The 22,258-nt window shown below is 46.1% G+C and overlaps 1 protein-coding gene across 4 annotated transcripts in view; it reads right to left on the minus strand.

Moving 5' to 3' along the window:
* RAD9A (RAD9 checkpoint clamp component A) overlaps positions 1-22,258 on the minus strand; it is a 67,067-nt gene that overhangs the window by 22,856 nt on the left and 21,953 nt on the right. For 2 of the 4 annotated variants that reach the window (XM_075217251.1, XM_075217250.1), the window contains exons 4-5: positions 13,407-13,526; positions 13,146-13,260 (exon numbers count right to left, since the gene is read on the minus strand). In XM_075217251.1, coding sequence (XP_075073352.1) covers positions 13,146-13,260; positions 13,407-13,526 — 235 coding nt within the window. Of the gene's footprint in view, positions 1-13,145; positions 13,261-13,406; positions 13,527-15,173; positions 15,355-22,258 lie in introns of those variants that run through there. The other 2 variants (XM_075217254.1, XM_075217253.1) reach the window with 2 other exon arrangements.

The following is a 22,258-nucleotide window of genomic DNA, read 5'->3' on the forward strand; positions in this document are numbered from 1 at the left end:
GGCCTCCATCTCAGAGACCTGTGGACAACTGCTCTGCCCATGCTTGGATAGCCTTGGTGACCCAGGTCATGGACATGGCCGGCCTGAAAATGCTACCAGCTGCCTCGTAAGCCAACCGAAGCAGAAAAAAAATAAATCACATTTCTTGTCCGTGGCGTCTTTGAGGGAAATAACCTAGTCAACTGGTAAAGTGGTTGTTCTAGTCAACCTGGCTATGGGAGTGTCCACTCTTCGAAGAGCTTCCCATTTGTCACAATCTCCAACTGAAAGAGGGTAGAGAGTTTTAAAAACTTTCCTGGCCTGCTAAATCGGCGATCAGGCTTTTTCCAGGCGTCTGAAATTATTTCCATTAATAGAGGCGATGGGGGAAAGGAAATAAGTTGTTTCATCTGCCTTTTAAACAGCGAAATACCAGCTTCCTGGGATATCTCTGGCGCATTCCCAGCACCAGGTAATCTACCCCCTGCACTGTGGATGAATCTTCGACACTGGTCAAATCCTTTTCCCCAGAATCTCTGTAAACCTCACTTTCTTCCTCTGATGAAACACCTGAAGAGGACATTAAAACCCATAAATCCCTAGCATCCTGATGCTTATAAGGTGGTCTCTTAGCAGCGTTCAGTATGCGTTCCAGTGAGGAAGTAGCAGCAACTAAACCCTTGGCCGATACCGAAAAAGTCTGTGCAAAAGACGATTCTACTTGGAACGCTCCTGAAGTGGACTGCCCAGACTGTCTCAAACTGGTGTTGTGCAGAAACAGAAGTAGAAGGTTGACCTACCTCATGGTAAGATATTACCCTTGTGAGCTCTGTCCGCATAAAATGGAGTAAACCTCCGATATTGTGCCTCCCTGGTGTGTGCAGCAGCCACAGCTGTACTCTCCGAGTCACCATAGATCTTGCTGTGGATGCTTCTGATCCCCCTCTGTATCGGCATTCTGCTCGTTGTTTAGGGGGGAGGGGGACGTGACCGCAGAGGCTGTCAGCGTGCTGCAGTTGCGGCTGTCAGCGCTAATTACATCTACATCTCTTTCACATTCAAAAAGTCATATTTTGTAAAGGTTTGAAGTTATAACCACCCTGCTGTTTTACAGATTTTAATTTTGGAGCCCGAGCTTAAAAAGGAGGTTTTTATCGCCCTTGGTCAATTTCCTCAGAATTACAGGCACCTCAAGACTGTTCTCTTCATACACCTGTGCAATGACTTCATGGATTCATCTTGTGAGGGTATCTTTGTAAGGAGCCTGTCTTTATCCTGTTCCAGGCAGGACAAAGAGTTGATCATTCCTCCTAAATTTCTTTGTTCTTTCAAGACAGATTGCTCTAACAAGATCCAACGTATGCAATCCCTTTTATTCTTCATTACCTGGCTGTGAGCAGAAGGATGGCAATATAATCTCCTGGTTGATACGAAAGGTAGACACTGCTTTAAGTAAGAAACTGGATTCATCCTCAGCACTATCCTATCCAAACATTTTTAGATAATTTTCCTTTGCACCACAATGCATATAGTGGTCCTATTTCAGTTGCAAATACAATTGCCACCAGAAACAATACTTTGAGTGTGAGCCATTTAAGATAAGTATCTTGTAAAGGTTCAAAAGGTACTTGTCTCTAATGCCTCAAATACAAGCTTAAGGTCCCATAGTGCTAAGAAATGCCTGATGCACTGCTTGACAAAAATCTTAATACTAGATCATTTAAAGCCAGTCCTGGGTCCAAAAGGCTAAAGAAGTGCTGAAACATGGAACTTTAGAGTCCTAAGAGCAAAACTCCTTTTTCTAATCCTTCTTTCAGAAAATCCAATATTTGTGGAATGATTAATGACATAAATGGCTTAACTTCTGTTTGCACCAGAAGATTTATATTCAACAAATCCTGTAGTAAATTACTGACATATTCTGCTTTTTGGCTTGCAACATCATCATCATCATTTATTTATATAGCACCAATAATTCCGCAGCGCTGTACAGAGAACTCACTCACATCAGTCCCTGCCCCATTGGAGCTTACAGTCTAAATTTCCTAATATAGACACACACACACAGACAGACAGAGAGGGAGAGATTAGGGTCAATTTTAGATAGAGATGAGCGGGCTCGGATTCCGCTAATCCGAGCCCACCCGAACAGTGCGGATCCGAACGGGATCCGAGCACTGTTCGGATATTTCCGGCGGGCAAAAAAATCGAAAACGAGGCTCTGTCGTCCAAGTCTCGCGTCGAATCTCGCGAGGGGTGGGAGGGAGGGCCCAGAACAATTCCATCTTGTACCTCTTTTTTTGGCATTATGTGCTCAAGCTACCTCGGTGCAACCTTTTGGCCTAAAAACAATATTTTGAGGTGTTCAGAATAGACTGGAAATGATTGTTATTGAATGTTATTGAGGTTAATAATAGCGTAGGAGTGAAAAAAAACAAAACACAAAACTGGTTTTTAGCACTTTTTATGTTTTTTTCAAAATAAATCCGAATCCAAAACCTTAAATCTGAACCAAAACCTTTCGTCAGGTGTTTTGCGAAACAAATCCGAACCCAAAACCTCAAGCAAATCCGAATCCAAAACACAAAACACGAGACACCAAAAGTGGCCGGTGCACATCCCTAATTTTAGATAGCAGCCAATTAACCTACCAGTATGTTTTTGGAGTGTGGGAGGAAACCGGAGCACCCGGAGGAAACCCACGCAAACACAGGGAGAACATACAAACTCCACACAGATAAGGCCATGGTCGGGAATCGAACTCATGACCCCAGTGCTGTGAGGCAGAAGTGCTAACCACTAGGCAGCAGTGTCTCAAATAACTTTTTTGGAGATGCCTCTGCTCCTGAGCAGGTCCAGCTGAGTGCACAGGCCAAGGTTGCTCTAAAAGCATATCCCAGGCTACCATGGTCGATAAGGCCAAACGGAAGAATGGTTATTTCCTCCACTGCATCCTTACTGATTTTCCTCCAAGCCCATGGAATGAGACGGAACAAATTGAATACATTTCCCAGATAGAAGTTCCAAGTTCTTTTCAGGACATCTATTTTTTCTGCTCCGGGATCTCTGTAAAAAGTATGGAATTGATCCAACTTGGCATTCTGACTCATTGGCATAAAACCTATTTGCAGGGCTCCAAACCAAACAGCAGTTGCAAAAAGTATTTGTACAGTGCCCAGTGTCCTGGGTGGATTTGATTGTGGCTGATACAGTCTGCCACAATGCTGTTTGCTCCTGCTACATAAACTGTACACAACTCTGGATCAGAGGGGTAATCCTTTATCTTCCACTGTAGTCTTGCCTCCATTTGAAGAAATTTCTGACAGTCCTTGTTGGTCTGAAACCCTTGTCTAGAGACTCTTAACTGTGGTTCATTGTTTTAGTAATCCTAGCTGAAGATTCGGCATAAGCTATCTTGCCTACTTATTGTGGAAGAGAACATCCCCAAGAGACAGAGAGACAGTCTCGTAATTAGGGTTGCTTTTGGGCTTGAATCTGTGTCAAACATTGTATTTTGCAATCTTTCCTCTGAAAATGACACTGGCTTACGCTGTTTTTATGTGGACTCCCAGAAACTGCAGTTGAGACTCACAAGCTGACTTTTTTCTACGTTTAGAATCTAACCATGTGCTGAAAAGATCAAATTGCTTGGATTATCCCTTGCAATTTTCTTACCACTAGGATATCATCCAGGTAGGGCTAAGTCAGGATACCCTGCTTACATAGAGCAAATTTTAAAACTACTAGTTCCTTGGTGAAAGGTCTTGCGGATGTAGACAGGCCAAATGGTAGCCATGTAAATTGGAAGTGGCAACGTAAAACAGAAAACATGAGAAAAGGATGAAGCTGTGCTGCCAACTGAATGTGTAGATAGGAAACCGGTAAGTTTATTGATGTCAAAAAGTGCCCTTTTTCTATTACTTTGATAGTGGAACTTACAGTTTTCATGCAAAAATGCTTATCGGTGCAAAGGGGTTGTTATGGATGGGGCTGTTAGAATCTTGAGGTATATAAAGCCTCCTATGATTTTCTAAATCATCAAGCCCAGCTTGTCAACAAAGAGTAAAGAATCATCAAAGGGAAGGGTGACCAAATGCTTTTTAAAACTGCGGATCTGCCCCCAAGGACACAATCAATTAACTCTTCTAGTCATTATAGTTGAAGCTACGCTCTTGACAGAGAGGGTAATTGTAGCTAGGGATGCTTTGCAGAGGAAGCCAACCATTTTCTCTCCATATTTTTCAGTAAATATTGTCTATTTAACTCTCCTTGAACCCCTGTCTTCCAGAGGAATGGTAGATTTAGCCGAATGATTGGCTACCATTGCACTCTCTGGATGGAATTCCACTTAGCTGCTTCACTATTCCTCAAAGGATTCTCCAGATCCTGTCTTAACCCATCTATGACCTGGTTCTTTTAACACTTTAGAAAACAAATAAATCTTCTTTAGTAACAAAATATATCAATAAGTTCATTTATTTTTTAAATTAAGCAGGAGGCTGATTTAGTTCCTTCCCAACTTGGAGAGTCCAATCCACACAGAAGGGTTTATAATCTACTGCCAATTCTCAGTTTTCACATGCTCCACAAACGCAATTTGGATTTTTGCTGGTCTTCCTTTTCCCCGCATGTTCTACAAGTGTACTGAAGAAATGTAAACAAACTAATTAGCAGACATAAAATGCATCCCTAACTAGAGTGCTTACCTAGCTTTTTTTGAGCCGGGATCCGGTTCCATTTTCTCCAGGTTATGTGGAAAACACAGTAATGCCTCCTAGTGACGCTGCACTAAGTCTAATTTGTGCAGTTCACACCGATGCATGTGACTTGACCTCTGAATCTGGCACCGACAAGCTTTCGCTTATGACGCTGAGGTTGAGCCTAACATCCCATCCATTATCTGCTTATAAACAAAAAATTATGCTTCTTGCAGCAAATGGTGGTCCCAGGCAACCAACCCTGTCTCAGCTAGCACTGCCCTGTACTGTACGATGCAAAGACCTCCCGGATCCTGCTCCATCAATAACTAGGTAAAGCACCAATGAAAAAACGGACAAAAAAAACCAAAAACTAAGCTCTCTACCCTATCACTGCCTACTCAGCTGAAAACAGGAAAAAGACAACGGAAGAGTCTTCATGCTATATATCCTCAAAGGTTTCTGCTCAGCTGACCAGGGAGTAAATCCATTTGTTATGGCTGCCAGCGAGCCAGAGGACGAAAAGTAAAAGTAATCAAATTCCAAACTTTATCACTTGAAGCACAGAAAATATTATACTGGGAGAGACTACAGATACAGTGTTCCATGTAACAGCTGGTGTATTTGTGATTGCTATCCAATGAAAGGGTTACTTACATATATTCACAGTAATGCAAGACTAAATTGAGCTTAAACCTGTATAAGTAACACAGGAGTGATATTAAACTTCATCATCATCATCATCATCATCATCATCTATTTATAACTTATATCTGTAACAAAAGACTTAAATATATCATCATTATAGATATGGTGTCACAGTACATTGCAGCACCGGAAAAATAGGGACATACATAACACAGGGGGTATGCAAAGTAGACAAAATAAATTCAGTCATGAGAACAAAGGGTGGGGAGCACCATGATCTTCAGAGAGCTTACATTCTAATTGGCATACAGCTCTGCTGAACTAGAGGAGAGAGAGTGTCCCAGAGTGGAGGTTAGGACAATTTGAGGGTGTGGGTAGTATTGAAGTAGAGTAAGCCCATATAAAGCCATGACTGTTAAGACACAGTCATGTTTTCACATTCCTAGACCATGGCGCTAGACAGAAATCATATTGAAAATCGTAAGATTAGATATAAAACTAAAATATGCATTCTTTTGTTCCACTATAGATTGGCAACATATAAATGTGTCATCTATTTAAAATAAATAGCACATATAGTTCACATTTTATACTTGGATTACTACGGCTATCTCCCATCCAAAGATAGCATTAGTTTCTGAGACTTAAGAAGGAGGAATCAATTATCTCTATTGGGACTACAGACGCTATGTTGGTGAAGAAAAGCTCTGCCAGTCTCTCCCATGACAATTCTTGGATGCATGATTGAACCTGAAGGACTTGAGGACTTTGAATCTATCTGGTGTCAAATGTGCCAAACAAATGTATAAAATGTATACTGATATAAAAACTGTTTTATGGCTCTAAAATAAATATATTTTGTTATATTTTTATTATGCATTGACTTAATAAAATCATCCTGATCACTTGCAAAATTGTTTACCAGTGTTTTTCCACAACATCAGCATTTATAAAGCAGACCTTTTACTCTTTTGCTATAAGTTAATAGTAATAAAAGGTGCACACACAAATACAAACCAAAACAAAGGGTATAGAGCGGCGGTTCCCAAACTGTGCGCCCCAACTCCCAGGGGTGCCGCGGTGCTGTTACTGGGGTGCCGCCGGCCAGCCATAAAAAAAAAAAAAGAACACAGAAACTTACCCAATGCGTCGGGCGCCGGGACCCAGCAGCCTCCTCTCTCCCGCAGCTGTCACTGAATATCGACGTCAGTAACAAGCTGCGGGAGAGAGGAGGCTGCTGGGTCCCGGCACCCTCCTCTAGGTCCCCAGAGGAGGAAGACAGCGGGGCAGAGGAGGAAGACAGCGGGGCAGAGGAGGGGGACAGCGGGGCAGAGGAGGGGGAGGAGGGGGACAGCGGGGCAGAGGAGGGGGACAGCGGGGCAGTGGAGGGGGACAGCGGGGCAGTGGAGGGGGACGCAGCGCGAGAGGGGCAGTGGAGGGGGACGCAGCGCGAGTGAGGCAGTGGAGGGGGACGCAGCGCGAGTGGGGCAGTGGAGGGGGACGCAGCGCGAGTGGGGCAGTGGAGGGGGACCCAGCGCGAGAGGGGCAGTGGAGGGGGACCCAGCGCGAGAGGGGCAGTGGAGGGGGACCCAGCGCGAGAGGGGCAGTGGAGGGGGACCCAGCGCGAGAGGGGCAGTGGAGGGGGACCCAGCGCGAGAGGGGCAGTGGAGGGGGACCCAGCGCGAGAGGGGCAGTGGAGGGGGACCCAGCGCGAGAGGGGCAGTGGAGGGGGACCCAGCGCGAGAGGGGCAGTGGAGGGGGACGCAGCGTGAGTGGGGCAGTGGAGGGGGACGCAGCGTGAGTGGGGCAGTGGAGGGGGACGCAGCGTGAGAGGGGCAGTGGAGGGGGACGCAGCGTGAGAGGGGCAGTGGAGGGGGACGCAGCGTGAGAGGGGCAGTGGAGGGGGACGCAGCGTGAGAGGGGCAGTGGAGGGGGACGCAGCGTGAGAGGGGCAGTGGAGGGGGACGCAGCGTGAGAGGGGCAGTGGAGGGGGACGCAGCGTGAGAGGGGCAGTGGAGGGGGACGCAGCGTGAGAGGGGCAGTGGAGGGGGACGCAGCGTGAGAGGGGCAGTGGAGGGGGACGCAGCGTGAGAGGGGCAGTGGAGGGGGACGCAGCGTGAGAGGGGCAGTGGAGGGGGACGCAGCGTGAGAGAGGGCAGTGGAGGGGGACGCAGCGTGAGAGAGGGCAGTGTGAGAGAGGGCAGTGTTCCTGAGGGCAGAGTGTTTGGATGCAGAGGGGGCATTTTTGCATACAACTAAATAAGTATTTCTGTCCTGACCTAAATACTTATTACAATTTGTTGACCCAACTACTTCTAAAACAGGACTGCTCAATAATTATTTTGGAGGGGTGCCCTGAAAAAATTTGGAGACTCTAAGGGTGCCGCGAACTGCAAAAGTTTGGGAACCACTGGTATAGAGTGTTCCTTAAGATGTTATAAAAGTGGTCATTACATTTTTGTCCATGGATCAAATTATCAGTTTTGTGATACATAGTTCATTTTTACTAAAAAATAAATGAAATGAAAAAATTACTTTTCTGCTCACTGCAAATTCACATAAAAAAAAAAAAAGAGGATTTTGCTATCATGGTTTGCGAGAGTGGAGGTGGAGTTGGCACTTAACAGGTTAACTTTGTTAATGTATCAAAGCTGACAAACCCCTCCCCTCTGCAACCCCCTATAGCCTCTCCAGTCCAAATATAAAGCCCCAAGGAAGGGGAGTCAACCAACCAGAGACCACACAGCAGAAGAGCAGAAGGAAGGAAACCAGATGGAATCAGAGAAACAAATTTATCGTAAATATAAAAATGCTCTTTTCTCTTTCATCCTATCTGGGGGACACCGCTACCATGGGGACGTTCTAAAGCAGCCCCCTTAAGGGAGGGACTGCTCTGACAGCCCGGCACATAGAGCACTACTGCCAAAAGCAGCGTCTGCTGATGCAAATGCATTGAATTGATAAAATTTGGTTAAAGTATTGACCGAGGACCACGTGGCTGCTCTGCACAACTGGTCAGCTTAGGCCCCATTCCGTGCAGCCCAGGCTGTCCCCACTGAACAGGTAGAATAGGCAACAATACGATCTGGCACAGGTCTGATAGCACTGACATAAGCCTGCTTAATAGTAGAAGTAAGCCACCTAGCAATTGATTGCTTAGAGGCCGGCCACCCTCGTTTAGAGAAGTGAAACACCACAAATAAAGAATCCGTGCGGCGAATCTTTGATGTCCTCCTGACATAAATTCTAAGAGACTTGATCACATCCAGAAACTCCATGCAACCTGTCTCCGAAGACTGTGGGCCACCTTTAAATACCAGAACCACTATTTCTTGGTTCACATGAAAGCTGGACACCACCTTTGGTAGGAAAGCGGGAACTGTTCTGAGAACCATCCGATCACCATGAAAGATGAAATATGGTTCACGACATGAGAGAGAACCCATTTCGGAAACTATGAGCCGATGCCAAAGCTAGTAGAAATACCACTTTCATAGTCAAGAACCTTAATTCTGCAGTGTGTAATGGTTCAAAAGGAGGCCCTTGAAGCATATTAAGCACCAGTGTAAGATCCCAGAGGGCTGTTGATGGAACATATGGAGGTTGGATATGTGGGACTCTTTGCAAGAAGGTCCTGACATCCAGAATGTCTGCCAAGCGCAGGAAAATATACCGAAAGGGCCGATATCTGCATTTTTAGTGAACCTAGACGAAGGCCCGAATCCAATCCATCCTGAAGAAAAGTCAGAAAACGCAGAACACGAAAGGCAGCCGTGTGGCATGGTCGGCTCTCACACCATCTGATGTAGGTTCGCCAGATGCGGTAGTAAATACGAGCCGAAACTGGTTTTCTAGTCCGAAGGAGGGTGTTTAATACTTGTGGAGAGAACCATCTGGACCTCCACTGGTTGACCTCAACAGCCATGCAGTTAAATTGAGCCGAGGCAATTCCTATGTTGTGAATAGTCCTTGCTGAAGAAGGTCTTCTTGAAGAGGTAATTTCAGACCCGGACCTACCGCTAGACCCAGAATTTAAATGTACCAAACTCGCCTTGGCCAATCGGAAGCCACTAGTATGACTGGGAGTTTCCCTTTCTTCGCTCGTCGAAGGACTCTGGGAATCATAGGGATGGGAGGAAACAGGTATCCCAACCTGAAGTCGCATGGCATTGTCATTATCTCGATAGCCACCAATGGGTCTCTTGCTCGAGAGTAAAACTGCGATACCTTCCTGTTGTGACGCGATGCCATTAATTCCAGGTTCGGGATCCTCCATCATAGGACCAGAGAGTGGAAGTCCTCCGGATGGAGCGACCACTCGCCCGGCAATATCGCATGTCCGCTGAGAAAGTCTGCTTCCCAGTTTTGGATTCCTGGAATAAACTGCTGAAATAGAAGGAACGTGTTTCTCTGCCCAGGACAAGATCTGAGCAGCCACCCACATTGCTCCTGCGCTTCTGGTGCCCACCTGTCTGCTGACATAAGACACCGCCCAGGGCCGGATTAACCATAGGGCTAACTGGGCTACAGCCCAGGGGCCTATGGCATCCAGGGGGCCCTTGAAAGTGCTCAGCAGCAGTATTGATCGGTCGGGGGCGGGGGCGCCCCCGGCGCGATCAGTGCTGCTGAGCACTTTCACTGCGGTCCTTCTCCGGCATGCTGTAGTCTCCTTACTGAGGAGATCTCGTGAGTCTCACTCTCACGAGATCTCCTCAGTAAAGAGCGTACAGCGCGCCGGAGAACGAGGTAAGTGCCAGGGGAAGCGCGGGCAGCTCGGATCACGGGGGGGGGGGCCTCACAGGGGAATGGAGGCCCCCTTAGCCCAGGGGCCTCCATTCCCTTAATCCGGCCCTGACACCGCCGTCGCATTGTCGGACTGCAGATGGACTGTGTGTCCATGAAGTATCGTTTGGGCATTCTCTAAGGCCATTAGCATGGCTTTTAGCTCCAGAATGTTGATGGGGAGAGAAGCATCCCGAGCGTTCCAGAGTCGCTGGAGCCGTAACTGAAGTACCACAGCCCCCCATCTGGTTACCAAGATCCAGGACCATAGGGCAAAAGACCTTCCACTGTCAGAGTGTTCTGGACCGTCCACCATCTGAGGGAAGCCTTCGCCTCTGGTGACAACTGTATCAGTTGTCCCTCTAATTTCATATGGGCTCCTGACCACTTCTTTAAGAGGTCCCGTTGAAAGCAGAGTGAGTGCAGACAACCATAAGGAATGGCCTTGAAGGTCGACACCATGTTACCTAATAGACGCATGCACAAGTGGACAGACGGTCTGCGGCAGGTCATAACCCGTCAGGTTCCTCAGGTATTGAAATTTGTTCTCTGGAAGGAAAACCTTTTGTTTGTTGGTGTCCATGATTAGTCTCAGAAAGGTCATTTTCTGGCATGGAATCAATTATGACTTTTCTTGATTTATGAGCCATCTGTGCATCTCCAGGATCCTGATATTGAGGACCAGGTGTTGATTCAGCAGGCGAGCTGAGTAGGCTTTTATGAGCAGATCGTTCAGTTAAGGCACTATTTGCACTCCTCTGGAATGAAGGCAGGCTGCCATTACTGGCATTATTTTTGTAAACACTCTTGGTGTTGTCGATAGGCCAAATGGGAGATTTCTGAATTGGTAGTGAGACGGTCCCACTTTGAATCTGAAAAGGGCCTGATGAGGCTTTCAGATAGGTATATAAAGGTAGGCGTCCTTGATGTCTGTAGACGCCATGAATTGATCTGGTTCCAGTCCAATGATGATGGACCTGAGGGATTCCATTCTAAACCTGACCACCTGTAGGTGCCGGTTTAACCGTTTTAGAACAAATCTAAACCGGATTTGGAACCAAAATGAGATTTGGAGCCGTCCGCCTTTGGAACCAAAATGAGATTGGAGTAGAAACACCCTCTCTTTTGGTGTTCCGGAACCTGGCAAATGACTCCGGCGGAAAAAAAAAAGAGAGGAAACACATGTAAGCATTGCCTCTTTCTTTCGAGGGTTGCGGGATAAGCTGGTCGCCAAGAACCGACAAGTTGTCGGACCTGAGCAGTCTATCATGTATCCTCTCGTCATGATCCCCAGAATCCAACTATCTTCTGAGGACGCTGCCCACTGATCTCTGAACAGTAGCAGACGTCCACCCACTTCCGCAGCCGCGAGGAGGGGAGAGAGACCGTCAAACTGACTGTTTACTGGACGTTTGGGAGATAGATGTTTCAAGGAGGAGGGAGACCTTCCTCTATACCATTGTCCTGTAGAGGCCGAAGTTCTCAATCTATGTGTCTGGCCCCGGCCAGCGGAATCCCCACGACAGGACTGTCTAAATGTACCAAACTTTGGTGCCCTAAGTCAGAGCCGTAACTAGGAAGGTGCGGGTGGTGCGATCGATCGCCCAGGGCGCAAGCCCAAGGGGGCGCAGCGGCCGCCTGCTACCTACCTTTTTTATTGACAGCTAACAGAGCTCAGAATCAGACTCCTCCCCCTTCTGAACTCTGCCCTCTGCATCTGATGTCGGGCAGCGACGACTGGACAGGAAAGAAGAAAAAAAAGGTAGGACTGCTGCTATTATTGAATGGAGGGGAGGGGGGATATGTGCTGCTATTATAGAGAGGGAGAAAGGGAGGGGGAATGTATGCTGCTAATATGGAGGGGAGGGGGGATGTATGCTGCTATTATGGAGAGGAGGGGGGGAAATGTATGCTACTTTTATGGAGGGGAGGGGGGGGTGTTTGCTGCTATTATGGAGGGGATGTTTGCTGCTATTATGGAGGGGATGTTTGCTGCTATTATGGAGGGGATGTTTGCTGCTATTATGGAGGGGGGGATGTGTACGGCTATTATGGAGGGGGGGATGTGTGCGGCTATTATGGAGGGGGGGATGTGTGCGGCTATTATGGAGGGGGGGATGTGTGCGGCTATTATGGAGGGGGGGATGTGTGCGGCTATTATGGAGGGGGGGATGTGTGCGGCTACTATGGAGGGGGGGATGTGTGCGGCTACTATGGAGGGGGGGGATGTGTGCGGCTACTATGGAGGGGGGATGTGTGCGGCTACTATGGAGGGGGGGATGTGTGCGGCTACTATGGAGGGGGGGATGTGTGCGGCTATTATGGAGGGGGGATGTGTGCTGCTATTATGGAGGGGGGATGTGTGCTGCTATGATGGAGGGGGGGATGTGTGCTGCTATGATGGAGGGGGGGATGTGTGCTGCTATTATAAGACTGGAGAGGCTACAGGGGGTTGCAGAGCGGAGGGGTTTGTCAGCTTTGATACATTAACAAAGTTAACCTGTTAAGTGACAACTCCACCTCCACTCTCACAACCCATGGTAGCAGTGTCCCCCAGACAGGATGAAAGAGAAATAATAAATTCAAGACTTGTATAGAGCACACACGTTTAATAATTAGTTTATTAATAGTTACTAAACAGGGGAACATGTGGCCACATCTTAAAAGACTAAGGTTTTGGGTACCAACCCATATCTTAACCACTATCTGAAGTATATGGACTCCTGCCGTGAAATCCAGTGAGCAATAAATTTGGATCCAGCCCCTCCAATTGCAGGAACTGAAGAATCAACATGAACGCTGTGTTCAAAACTAGCACTTCAGCGTTAAGCCTACTGCAATACTGCCTACTGCAATACTATAGCAGTAGTGTTGGTAATGTGTTGCAAGCAAAGATGTTAACAGACCTCCTGACCAATCAGCCAGAAATAATGTATGTTACAAAAAAATTGATACTTTGTGAAATCACTAACATTTGTATAAACTATACTAAACATTTGTATAAAATGAGACAATTTCTACAGATTGTGACATACTCACCATATTTGCAAAATAACTGGATAACTAAGCGGCTGCGAGCAGTATTCAGGCTAATCAGGCATTTTTCTACAGTCTTCTCCAGCGATGGGAGTGAACGGAAAACACTCACCACCGACTTGCAGAGAAAGAAAATGAAAGGGTAAGTTAGGTGCCAAAACATATACTATCATATACTATCTACTACACAACTTGTGTACTTTTTCAAATACGTCCCTAGAGAATGACCAGCCTTCTACATGTCCTTGTTGGAGCGCTGGTTACCTTCATGTAGATCTTGCAGTGAACAGCTCCTCCAGTCGCCTCATAGCTGTGGAAGAAGAGGGGCGCAAGAGTGAAACAGGCGTAAGCTGATCGTGATGAGTTGACAGAGCGCAGGCAGAGCTGAGAAGAGAATAAGGAGAGTTGTTATTAAATAAATTGAAGAGGATGTTCAGCTTCAGCTTGTTTTTGTGCTTTCTGTGCTTTTCATGAACATCTAGTACACTGACAAGGACACTCATTCATTCAACCATAAAATAAATGAAATACAAATGTAATTTTGTCCTGAGAGGAAAAGTTCAGTGTGCAATGCACGTGTATCAACTGAAATATTACAACCATCATCCAAATCAATCCTGTTCCATCTGTCATCAAAATACAGTGATTATTTACAGACAGCCAAACTAAGCAACAAGGCATGCTAGGAGTTTTGCTCTTGGATGACCTGAAAGGGTCGCTGATAAATGTAGCTGTACACATTAACAGATTCATATGTGGGTTAAACAATTAATCATATATTTAATTTGAGAGGCATCAGTGCTTAAGTCTGTTGCGTGACACCAAGGGCTAGATTTACCAAACTCCGGGTTTGGAAAAAGTGGAGATGTTGCCTATAGCAACCAGTCAGATTCTAGCTTTCATTTATTTAGTGCATTCTACAAAATGACAGCTAGAATCTGATTGGTTGCTATAGGCAACATCTCCACTTTTTCAAATTCGCAGTTTAGTAAATATACCCCCAAGTGATCTTAGAGGCCAAAAAAGAAAGCAGATTCAAGGGTTTTATTTTGAAATCTTACAGAATTTTAAGTAAAACACATTTAAAGTTTTTATATTTAAAGGTCAATTAACATGTTTTCATCGTGCCGGATGTCCAAAAACCATGACGTTGATGTACTGTATGTAGAGTGTAAAACTGCAACCATTCGAGTGACTGACTCTTCAGTATCACAAGACAAGCGGAAGGCAGATGTAGCCCATGAACCTGACTTCAGTTAAGAAAAGAATGCGTTAAGAGATTTTTAGACATAATATTTAGGTATATATTGTAGAACTGAAAATAGGGAGCAAACCATAGTTTTATGAAGGACTGGTCATGCCAAATATAATCTGTACTTTTAGATGGGTTAGAAAGTAAATTGACAATATTTGCAGATTATATTAAACAACAGAAATAAAGAAAGTGACACACTACAAAAAGACTTGGCTGAAATGTCAATTGGAGCAAAGAAAAGGCAGACCATAGAAACACTTATGCCGCTTGCACAATAAACATGGATTCAATTAGGGAAAATCTAATATAGAAAATTATTTAGGAATACTAGTAGTCAGTAAGCAGAATAGAAGCACTCAATGTCAGACATTAAGAGGTCTTAATTATAAAGAAAGACTATACAAATTGGGCTTGTTTGCCTAGGAAAAATATCATATTAAGTCACCCACACATAGACTAATTCTGTTGCTCAGCCCGAGTGTCAGGATGAATATCGACTTTGTCCACACACCTAGGTCATTTTCAGTTTCTATGATTATTAGTGAGGTCAGAAAACAGCCGCACACACAGGCCTATATCAGTCATTTAACAACCCTATTCAGGGCTGCCACCAGAAATTGTGGGGCCCAGTACATATGTAACAGGCAGTGCCCCCCTCCTACCTTCTATCACCACACCATCATTTTTAATTTATTCTCTACCCAACATCCCCCCCCCATTCTCTACAGTCACCCCCTATCCCAAGTAGCATCTAACCCCTGCAGTATTTTCATTACCACTCTGCATCTTCTCGCTGTCTCCTTTCAGCTCCCCTCTATTGACAACGCCATGTAATTATTAATATACATGATGTCAACGATACAGCAGGGAGTCTCTCTGCCTGGGACTGAAGCAAACAGCAGCTGGGGAGGCCCAGACATCTTGGGAGAGGAGGCAGACATGCTCCCTACAAGAGGGCCCACTGCTACATCCTTAATTATGAGCAGAGGTCTCTCCCCACTCCACCTCTCATATCTCAGGAGCAGCTGCTGTCTAGAAATAGCACCCGCTACTTCCCTTAAGTTACTGCGAAGGCCTCCTCCCCTAATAAATTTGTTTGGGCCTAGGTTTGGTGGGGTGCCACTCTGCTGCTGGGCCCCATACTACTGTACTCCCTGTAACCCCCCCCCCCCCCCCCCCGATGGCAGCCCTGACCCTATTTATCAACATGTCTCATATCAATTTGATCAGATAATCATTAGACATCAAGGTAATCTTCAGACCATAACATGCTGCAATATCGGGACAATTATCTGATATCGCAGCGTGTGGCCAGAATTTGAAGTGACCTAATTAACATGTACAGATATAGTCAAAGTGCAATCTTTCATGAATGCAAGTGGGAGTGAGCCAGGTCACTTAAGACCTGTTCCTGCACACCTTTTAGCAATAATTGTTTTTCAAGATACCATTCGGTCTCTCTATCTGACCTAAAGCTGGGGAATAGTAAGGATAATGTAATTTCTATTTTACCAATTTACCATGCTGCCTGGACAGTAAAGTGACTGCCTCATTTGAAGTTGATTTTGAAAGACATCCCAGGTATTGGAGCCTAGAGTCTAAATTATCTACCACAAACACACACTAGGTTCCATTTTGTCAGCAGCCAATTAAACTACCAATATTTTTTGGACTATTGGGGGAGTTGGGATCATCCAGAGATGAACATGCAAACTCCACACAAATAATACCCTGAACTGAACCAATGGCCCCAGAACTGAGAGTCCTCAATGCTAACTACTGTGCATCTGCTTTTGCATATAGGTGGAGCTACACCCCAGTCAGAGTACATGCAAACAATTACAAATAACTAAAATCAATTTAAATATTTACTTCTGTTATGCTGCCTTCTGTGTTTTCTCAACTTTGCCCACATCATTTGCCTGAGAAATGGGACATGCATGAAAATATTGTTTCACAACAACAGATGTAAAATATCGGTCAAACCGAACCTGGTTAACCAACGAAGTCATCCTTGGCTCAAATGTGCCATTGTGTGTTACATACATGCAAGATATGGCAGTGGCACCTATGGTACCACTAAAAAGCCAATAGGAGAGTGCCACAAGTGGTCAAGCACCATATGTAGTAGAATGGATTTTATTCTATTCCCTTCTGACTACTATAAGAAAGGAGGTACAAAGAATCAGTTTTGCAAACTTCCAACAATGGTGAGGCTAGCAACAAAACATCTATATACTGGACAAGGGCAGAGCCTGCTGAAAAAACAACGTCCTCATGGCAATTCTTTAAGATCTGTGAAAATATGGATGCGCTTTAAGTCTGGTCCTGGTATAGTGACAACAATCGAGATAAATAAATGCAAACTGTTAGGACCCCAACAGCCAGCAACACAAAACCCGGAGTCTACTCAGAAGTCTGGTTTTCGCTGGAGCCCCTAGTGGTGGGGACAGACTTGGCCGCAGACAGCTGAGGGTCGTGAGTTGTGCACTGACTGGGGAGAACCCAGCGATAGCGTAAAGGAGTAAATAGCAGAGTGAAGTCCAGGCAAGGGTCGAGGCCGGCAGCAAACAGAATATCCAGTAAACAGAACCGAGGTCAGGGGTCACAGGCAAATCAGCAGTGTCAAGGTACAGGCAATAAATCAAGGGGCACAAGCAGGCAAACGTAGTCAAATATTCAGGCAAGGGTCAGCAACGGTAACAGGATTCAGGATAACAGGAACAGGGAAAAGGAGCAGGTCTACAGCACTGTAACAGGAACTATAACCGTCAGGGAGGGCTTGTCCCTTCCTGCCTTATAAAGAGATGGCACCCAATCAGACTTTGACCTGCACAGCAGGTATATTAAACTCAGCTGCCCCAATAATGAAAGATGTGTGCACGCGCCCGGCTGCCCTAGATGCCGCGGCGCGGCGCTGAAGGCAAAGAGCGTCCCGACCATTGCCTAGGCAACGGCCGGGACCAGGAGGAAATGACGGCCAGGACGCCGAGCAGACCCAGGAAGTGAATCGCGGTGGGCAGAACCGCCGGGGCTCGTAACAGTACCCCTCCTTGAGGAGGGGTCAAGGAACCCCGACACCCAGGTTTCCCGGGAAACTTTTTAAAGAAATCAGCAAGTAACTCATCTGAGTGAAGATTTCTTTGTGGTACCCAGGACCTTTCCTCCAGGCCGTATCCTTTCCAATGAACCAAGTAGTGGAACTGACCTTGGACCTTTTTTGAATCAAGGATCTTCTCGACTATGAATTTTTGATGTCCGTTAACCGAAACTGGCTGAGGTCTAGAGGGCCGTCGAGTTTTGAATTGTCTGGAAAACCGGGCAGGTTTCAACAAAGAGCAGTGAAAAGTACTGGGAATTTATAAGGATTCCGGAAGCTTCAGTTTGAAGGCCACTGGGTTGACTTGCTTTCGGATGGTAAATGGACCAATAAATTTAGGTCCCAATTTCTTACACGGATGATGGAGTCTTATATTCCGAGTGGAGAGCCGCACAGAGTCTCCAACCTTGAATGGACAAGTGGAACGACGTAAATCAGCAAAGACTTTGCATCGGTCTTTACTTCAAGCTTCCTTTAGATCTACAGACTTCCATATCTTCCTAAGGCGGGTGGCCGTGGCTCTGGTTTCAGGTGGTCTATCAGTGGATAGAGAGGATAAGGAGTTGACTCTAGGATGGTACCCCAGGTTACAATAAAAAAGAGAGTACCGAGAAGATGTGCGGCATGCGTTGTTTTATGCAAATTCGGCCCAGGGAAGGAGGTCAGCCCAATTGTCATGGTGTTTGGAAACATACAGTCGAAGGTATTGCTCTAAGGATTGATTCACCCATTCGGTCTGTCCATTCGACTACGGGTGGTAGGCAGATGACAAACTGAGGCTGATCCTAGGAGCGAGCAAAAGGCCTTCCAGAAAACTGCGATGAATTGTGAGCCCTGGTCTGACACGATATCTTCCGGTAGTAACATGGTAACGGAATATATATTTGACGAACAGGGTGGCCAAAGAACGGGCAGAAGGTAACTTGGTTAAAGGAATAAAATGGGCCATTTTGCTGAACCGGTCCACGGTTACCCAGATGGTGTTACACTCCGAGGATAGAGGTAAGTCAACGATGAAGTCCATGGACACATGGGTCTAAGGTAACGGCAGTAGTGGCCCGGAAGGGAAACTCCGGGAAACCTTGTTCTTGGAGCACAGGTCACAGGATGATATATATTCTTTTACACCTTTAGACAAGGATGGCCACCAGACCGTACGGGAAACAATTTCAATGGTCTTGGCAATACCGGGATGTGCAGAAGGCAACGGCCGGGACCAGGAGGAAATGACGTCCCGGTCGTCATGACGGCCGGGACGCCGAGCAGACCCAGGAAGTGAGTCGCGGCGGTGGGCAGAGCCGCCGCGGTTCGTAACACAAACAGGAATTGTTTTACTGGGTAATAGGTATAGAAAAGATAGCACAGGTCAAGCACCAGGAAATAAGTAGACCTGTATGCAGATAGTACGAAGGAAAGGGTAGTTACTGAATTTGAAACAACTGGAAAACCTATTAACAGAGTTTCGTTAACAGCTGTAAAGTTGGGTACACAGCTATGCAATCATACTTCAGATGCAATGTCTCTACCATTTTCACCAACGATTAAAAGTCCCGATGAGCATGCCGATTCATGCGTCTACATCTACACAATTTACCTTCAGATCTGTGATCTTCATCTCTCAAACCATCTGCTGAAAAAACATTATTTCATCATTGACTAGGATTTTCAGGAAGTTTATATAACCAAATCAACAGGTGCCATGTGTTTTGGTACGATAAAAACAGGATTGTGGGAGCGTACACACTCTTGCAAAGAATCGTGTGATCTGCACGATAATTGCATAGGTGTGCACCCAGCTTTAGGACTTGCATAACCATAAGTTTCAAAGCCCATTTTCTTTACAGGAAGTATAGGGGCGTTACACATACTTGCCAACATAGGAAAGTTGATTCCCGGGAGTCGGGAGGGCAGGTGGGTATGTGGGGGCGGGGCTCAAAGAATTGCATCATTAGCCCTTCCCCAAAAACGGTCATCCCTATTTTGGACACATAAAAACAGTGGGCGGGGCCACAATGACTCATGCACGGCATTACTAAGCCCCGTCCCCTCCGTTTAACTTTAAGAGGCAGACAGGATTCAGGAGAATTTCCTGCTCTCCCTGAAGTCCGGGAGGACTCCCTGAAATTCGTGAGTCTCCCGGACATTCCAGGAGAGTAGACAACCATGGTGCTACAAGGTGATGCTATCAGAATAATGGTACCTTGTCTCAAAAGTTCCAGTATTACAGACCTTATAGTTTCCTCAGCTTGGGGAGGAAAAAAAAACTTGGGTAGTAGTTTGTTAGGATTTGTTCAAATTTTAATACACTGTGTGATGAGAATTTGGCCTACTTTGTATATGTTCTGGAACTACAAACAAGGCGATAGAGCTGCAAGAATCTCTTTCTGTATTTCAAAAGACTGTTGTACATCAGGAAGTGATTGGTCTAAAAAAAAAAAACCCCAAAAACAAAACAAACAGCCTGGCTCTCCTGTTCACTGGACAAAAGTTACATCTAAATAAATTCCACACATGAAACAGGAAATAGTAAAGACTAATTTGGCCCAGTAAATCACTTCTAAGGAGGTTAACCGGAGAAGTAAGGAAATCATGACAATCAGAGATCACAGAGAGGTTGAGAGAGACGAGATGAAAAATATGCTAAATAAAAACCCCTACAGCAGTGATGGTTTCAGATGAGAGTGGAACAAAAGAGAATTCAGATTACTTAAATACATAGAGGCTAGGAGCGTGGCTTGGAAACCATCTTGGCAGGATGTCTAGCTGCAGAGCTTCGAAGTATAGTTCTTTTGCCTAGTGATTGATCCCAGTTTGAGTGCCACCTATCCACAGCAGTGGCTGAGCGTGTCCGACACAGAGTGAACCCCTTGGAGGCTCTATGGTAGCAGAGTGAATCGCCCTGCTCGCCAAACGGAGAGTGCGGCCTGTCCTGGTCACGGGCTCTGGGGTATATCCCCCTAGCTGGGTCTGGCTGATTGGCTGCCCCGGACTGGCAGAGGTCCCTGAGCGGGAGTGGCTTCAGGTTGTTACCTGGCTCTCAAGATATCTAATACCCGGATCGCTGAAGTTGCAGTGCGTGGCCTACTGGGACCACGGTCTTGTGTGCTATTGCTGCCCCAGACTCCAGACTTCCGGTTCGTGGAATTCTACTCGGCGCCGCAGCAGCGGTCTAGTTTGGTGCATAGAGGGGAGACGCACCACTGTGAGGCCTTACCCCGCTGTTGTTATCAGAGAAGCGCCGCGACTGGATCCCCCCTTCCACATACATCTGAGTGGATGACACCCTTGCGGGGAACTCACCAGGCGGTCAGTTCTCGGCTGAGGACCCCACTACTTGGCCCTTATTGAACGAACCCGGCCACATCTGACTAGAAGTCACGGTTGCCATTGCAGCCTCCACTTCCGGTGCCTGCTGGGAATGGTTCTGAGGCTCGGCTGACAGCGAGGAGCATAGATCGGACAGTGGGCACAGCTCACCGGCATTTACCTCCACGTCCAAGCTGCAAAGGTCTGAACGTGAGTTACAAGTCTCAGGTCCTCCTCAAAATTCTGTTTATTTCTGCCTCTTTCTAACACTGAGGTGCCTGCATTTGTGCATATAGAGTTATACATTATTGACACCTAGTGTTTAATAAACCACACTACAACTTGTGTCTAGTGAAATTATACAGATTACTGCATTGACGCTCCGGAGGTCATATTTGCGTGCATAAGCAATCTACATTTAACATTACGTATCCCATCATCCGGCACACTCTGGGCCCCTCTTGGTCTCTCTCAGCCCACGCTGTGCAGGGCCCAATCCTAATAATGCCCATGGAGAAGAACGCTAGTGGCTAAATGGATGGCTGAAATGTCGGGATGCAAGGGAATCTATGACGCATTAGCCATATAATAACCCCTTCATAGCTACAAGAGAGAGAGAGAAATCTAACCAACTGTTAACTGTCTATAGTCGCCTTATCAACTGGAGACTGGAGTGACTCACCGCCCACGAGGCTATACTAACTCAATGCCGTACAAGAATAAAAATATGACCACTCCGAGTATGGCCTCTATTTTCACTCAAGCTAAAAAAAAGAAACACCTCTCACTCGATAACGTCTTCTCCAGCACGTCAATCTGGCTCGGATAATGATGATGCTAGCTCTACCAACGAAACCTCTATATCCGCAGAATTGAGAGACATTATCAGGTCTATCATTCAGTCAGAGGTGCGCACCATTATTCAGGAGGAAAACAAAAAAGTGGCGACTGAGCTTTGCAGGGAAATAGCAGCCATTGGCACGAGAACGGACTTGGAGCAAAAAGTAGATGAGATCTGTCATTTCCAGGAGTTTGTGTCAACAGAATTATCGGAACTCCGCACGGACATGGAATCATTCAAAGAACACCTTGAGGACACGGAGAACAGAATTAGGTGGAATAACCTACACATCCAAAATATTCCATAAACAATAGCAATAGATAACGAACTGCTACCTAACTATCTGGAAAAACTATTTCGACACTATCTTCCTGACACCTCAGTGCTAACAGACCAAGCTCATAGGGCACTGCGTCCTAAACCTTCGTTAAATCAACCGCACAGAGACGACATAGTGAGATTTTACTACTATAAAACTAAAGAACAATTTGCCATGGCTACCCGAGCTGCTACGTCGCTTGCTTTTGAAGGAGCAGATCTCAAGGTATATCAGGACCTAGCTCCTACAACACTACAAAAGAGACGAGACCTGACTCCAATTACTAAACTCCTGC

This window comes from Mixophyes fleayi, chromosome 6 (assembly GCF_038048845.1).
Source record: "Mixophyes fleayi isolate aMixFle1 chromosome 6, aMixFle1.hap1, whole genome shotgun sequence".
Classification (NCBI taxonomy): domain Eukaryota; kingdom Metazoa; phylum Chordata; class Amphibia; order Anura; family Limnodynastidae; genus Mixophyes; species Mixophyes fleayi.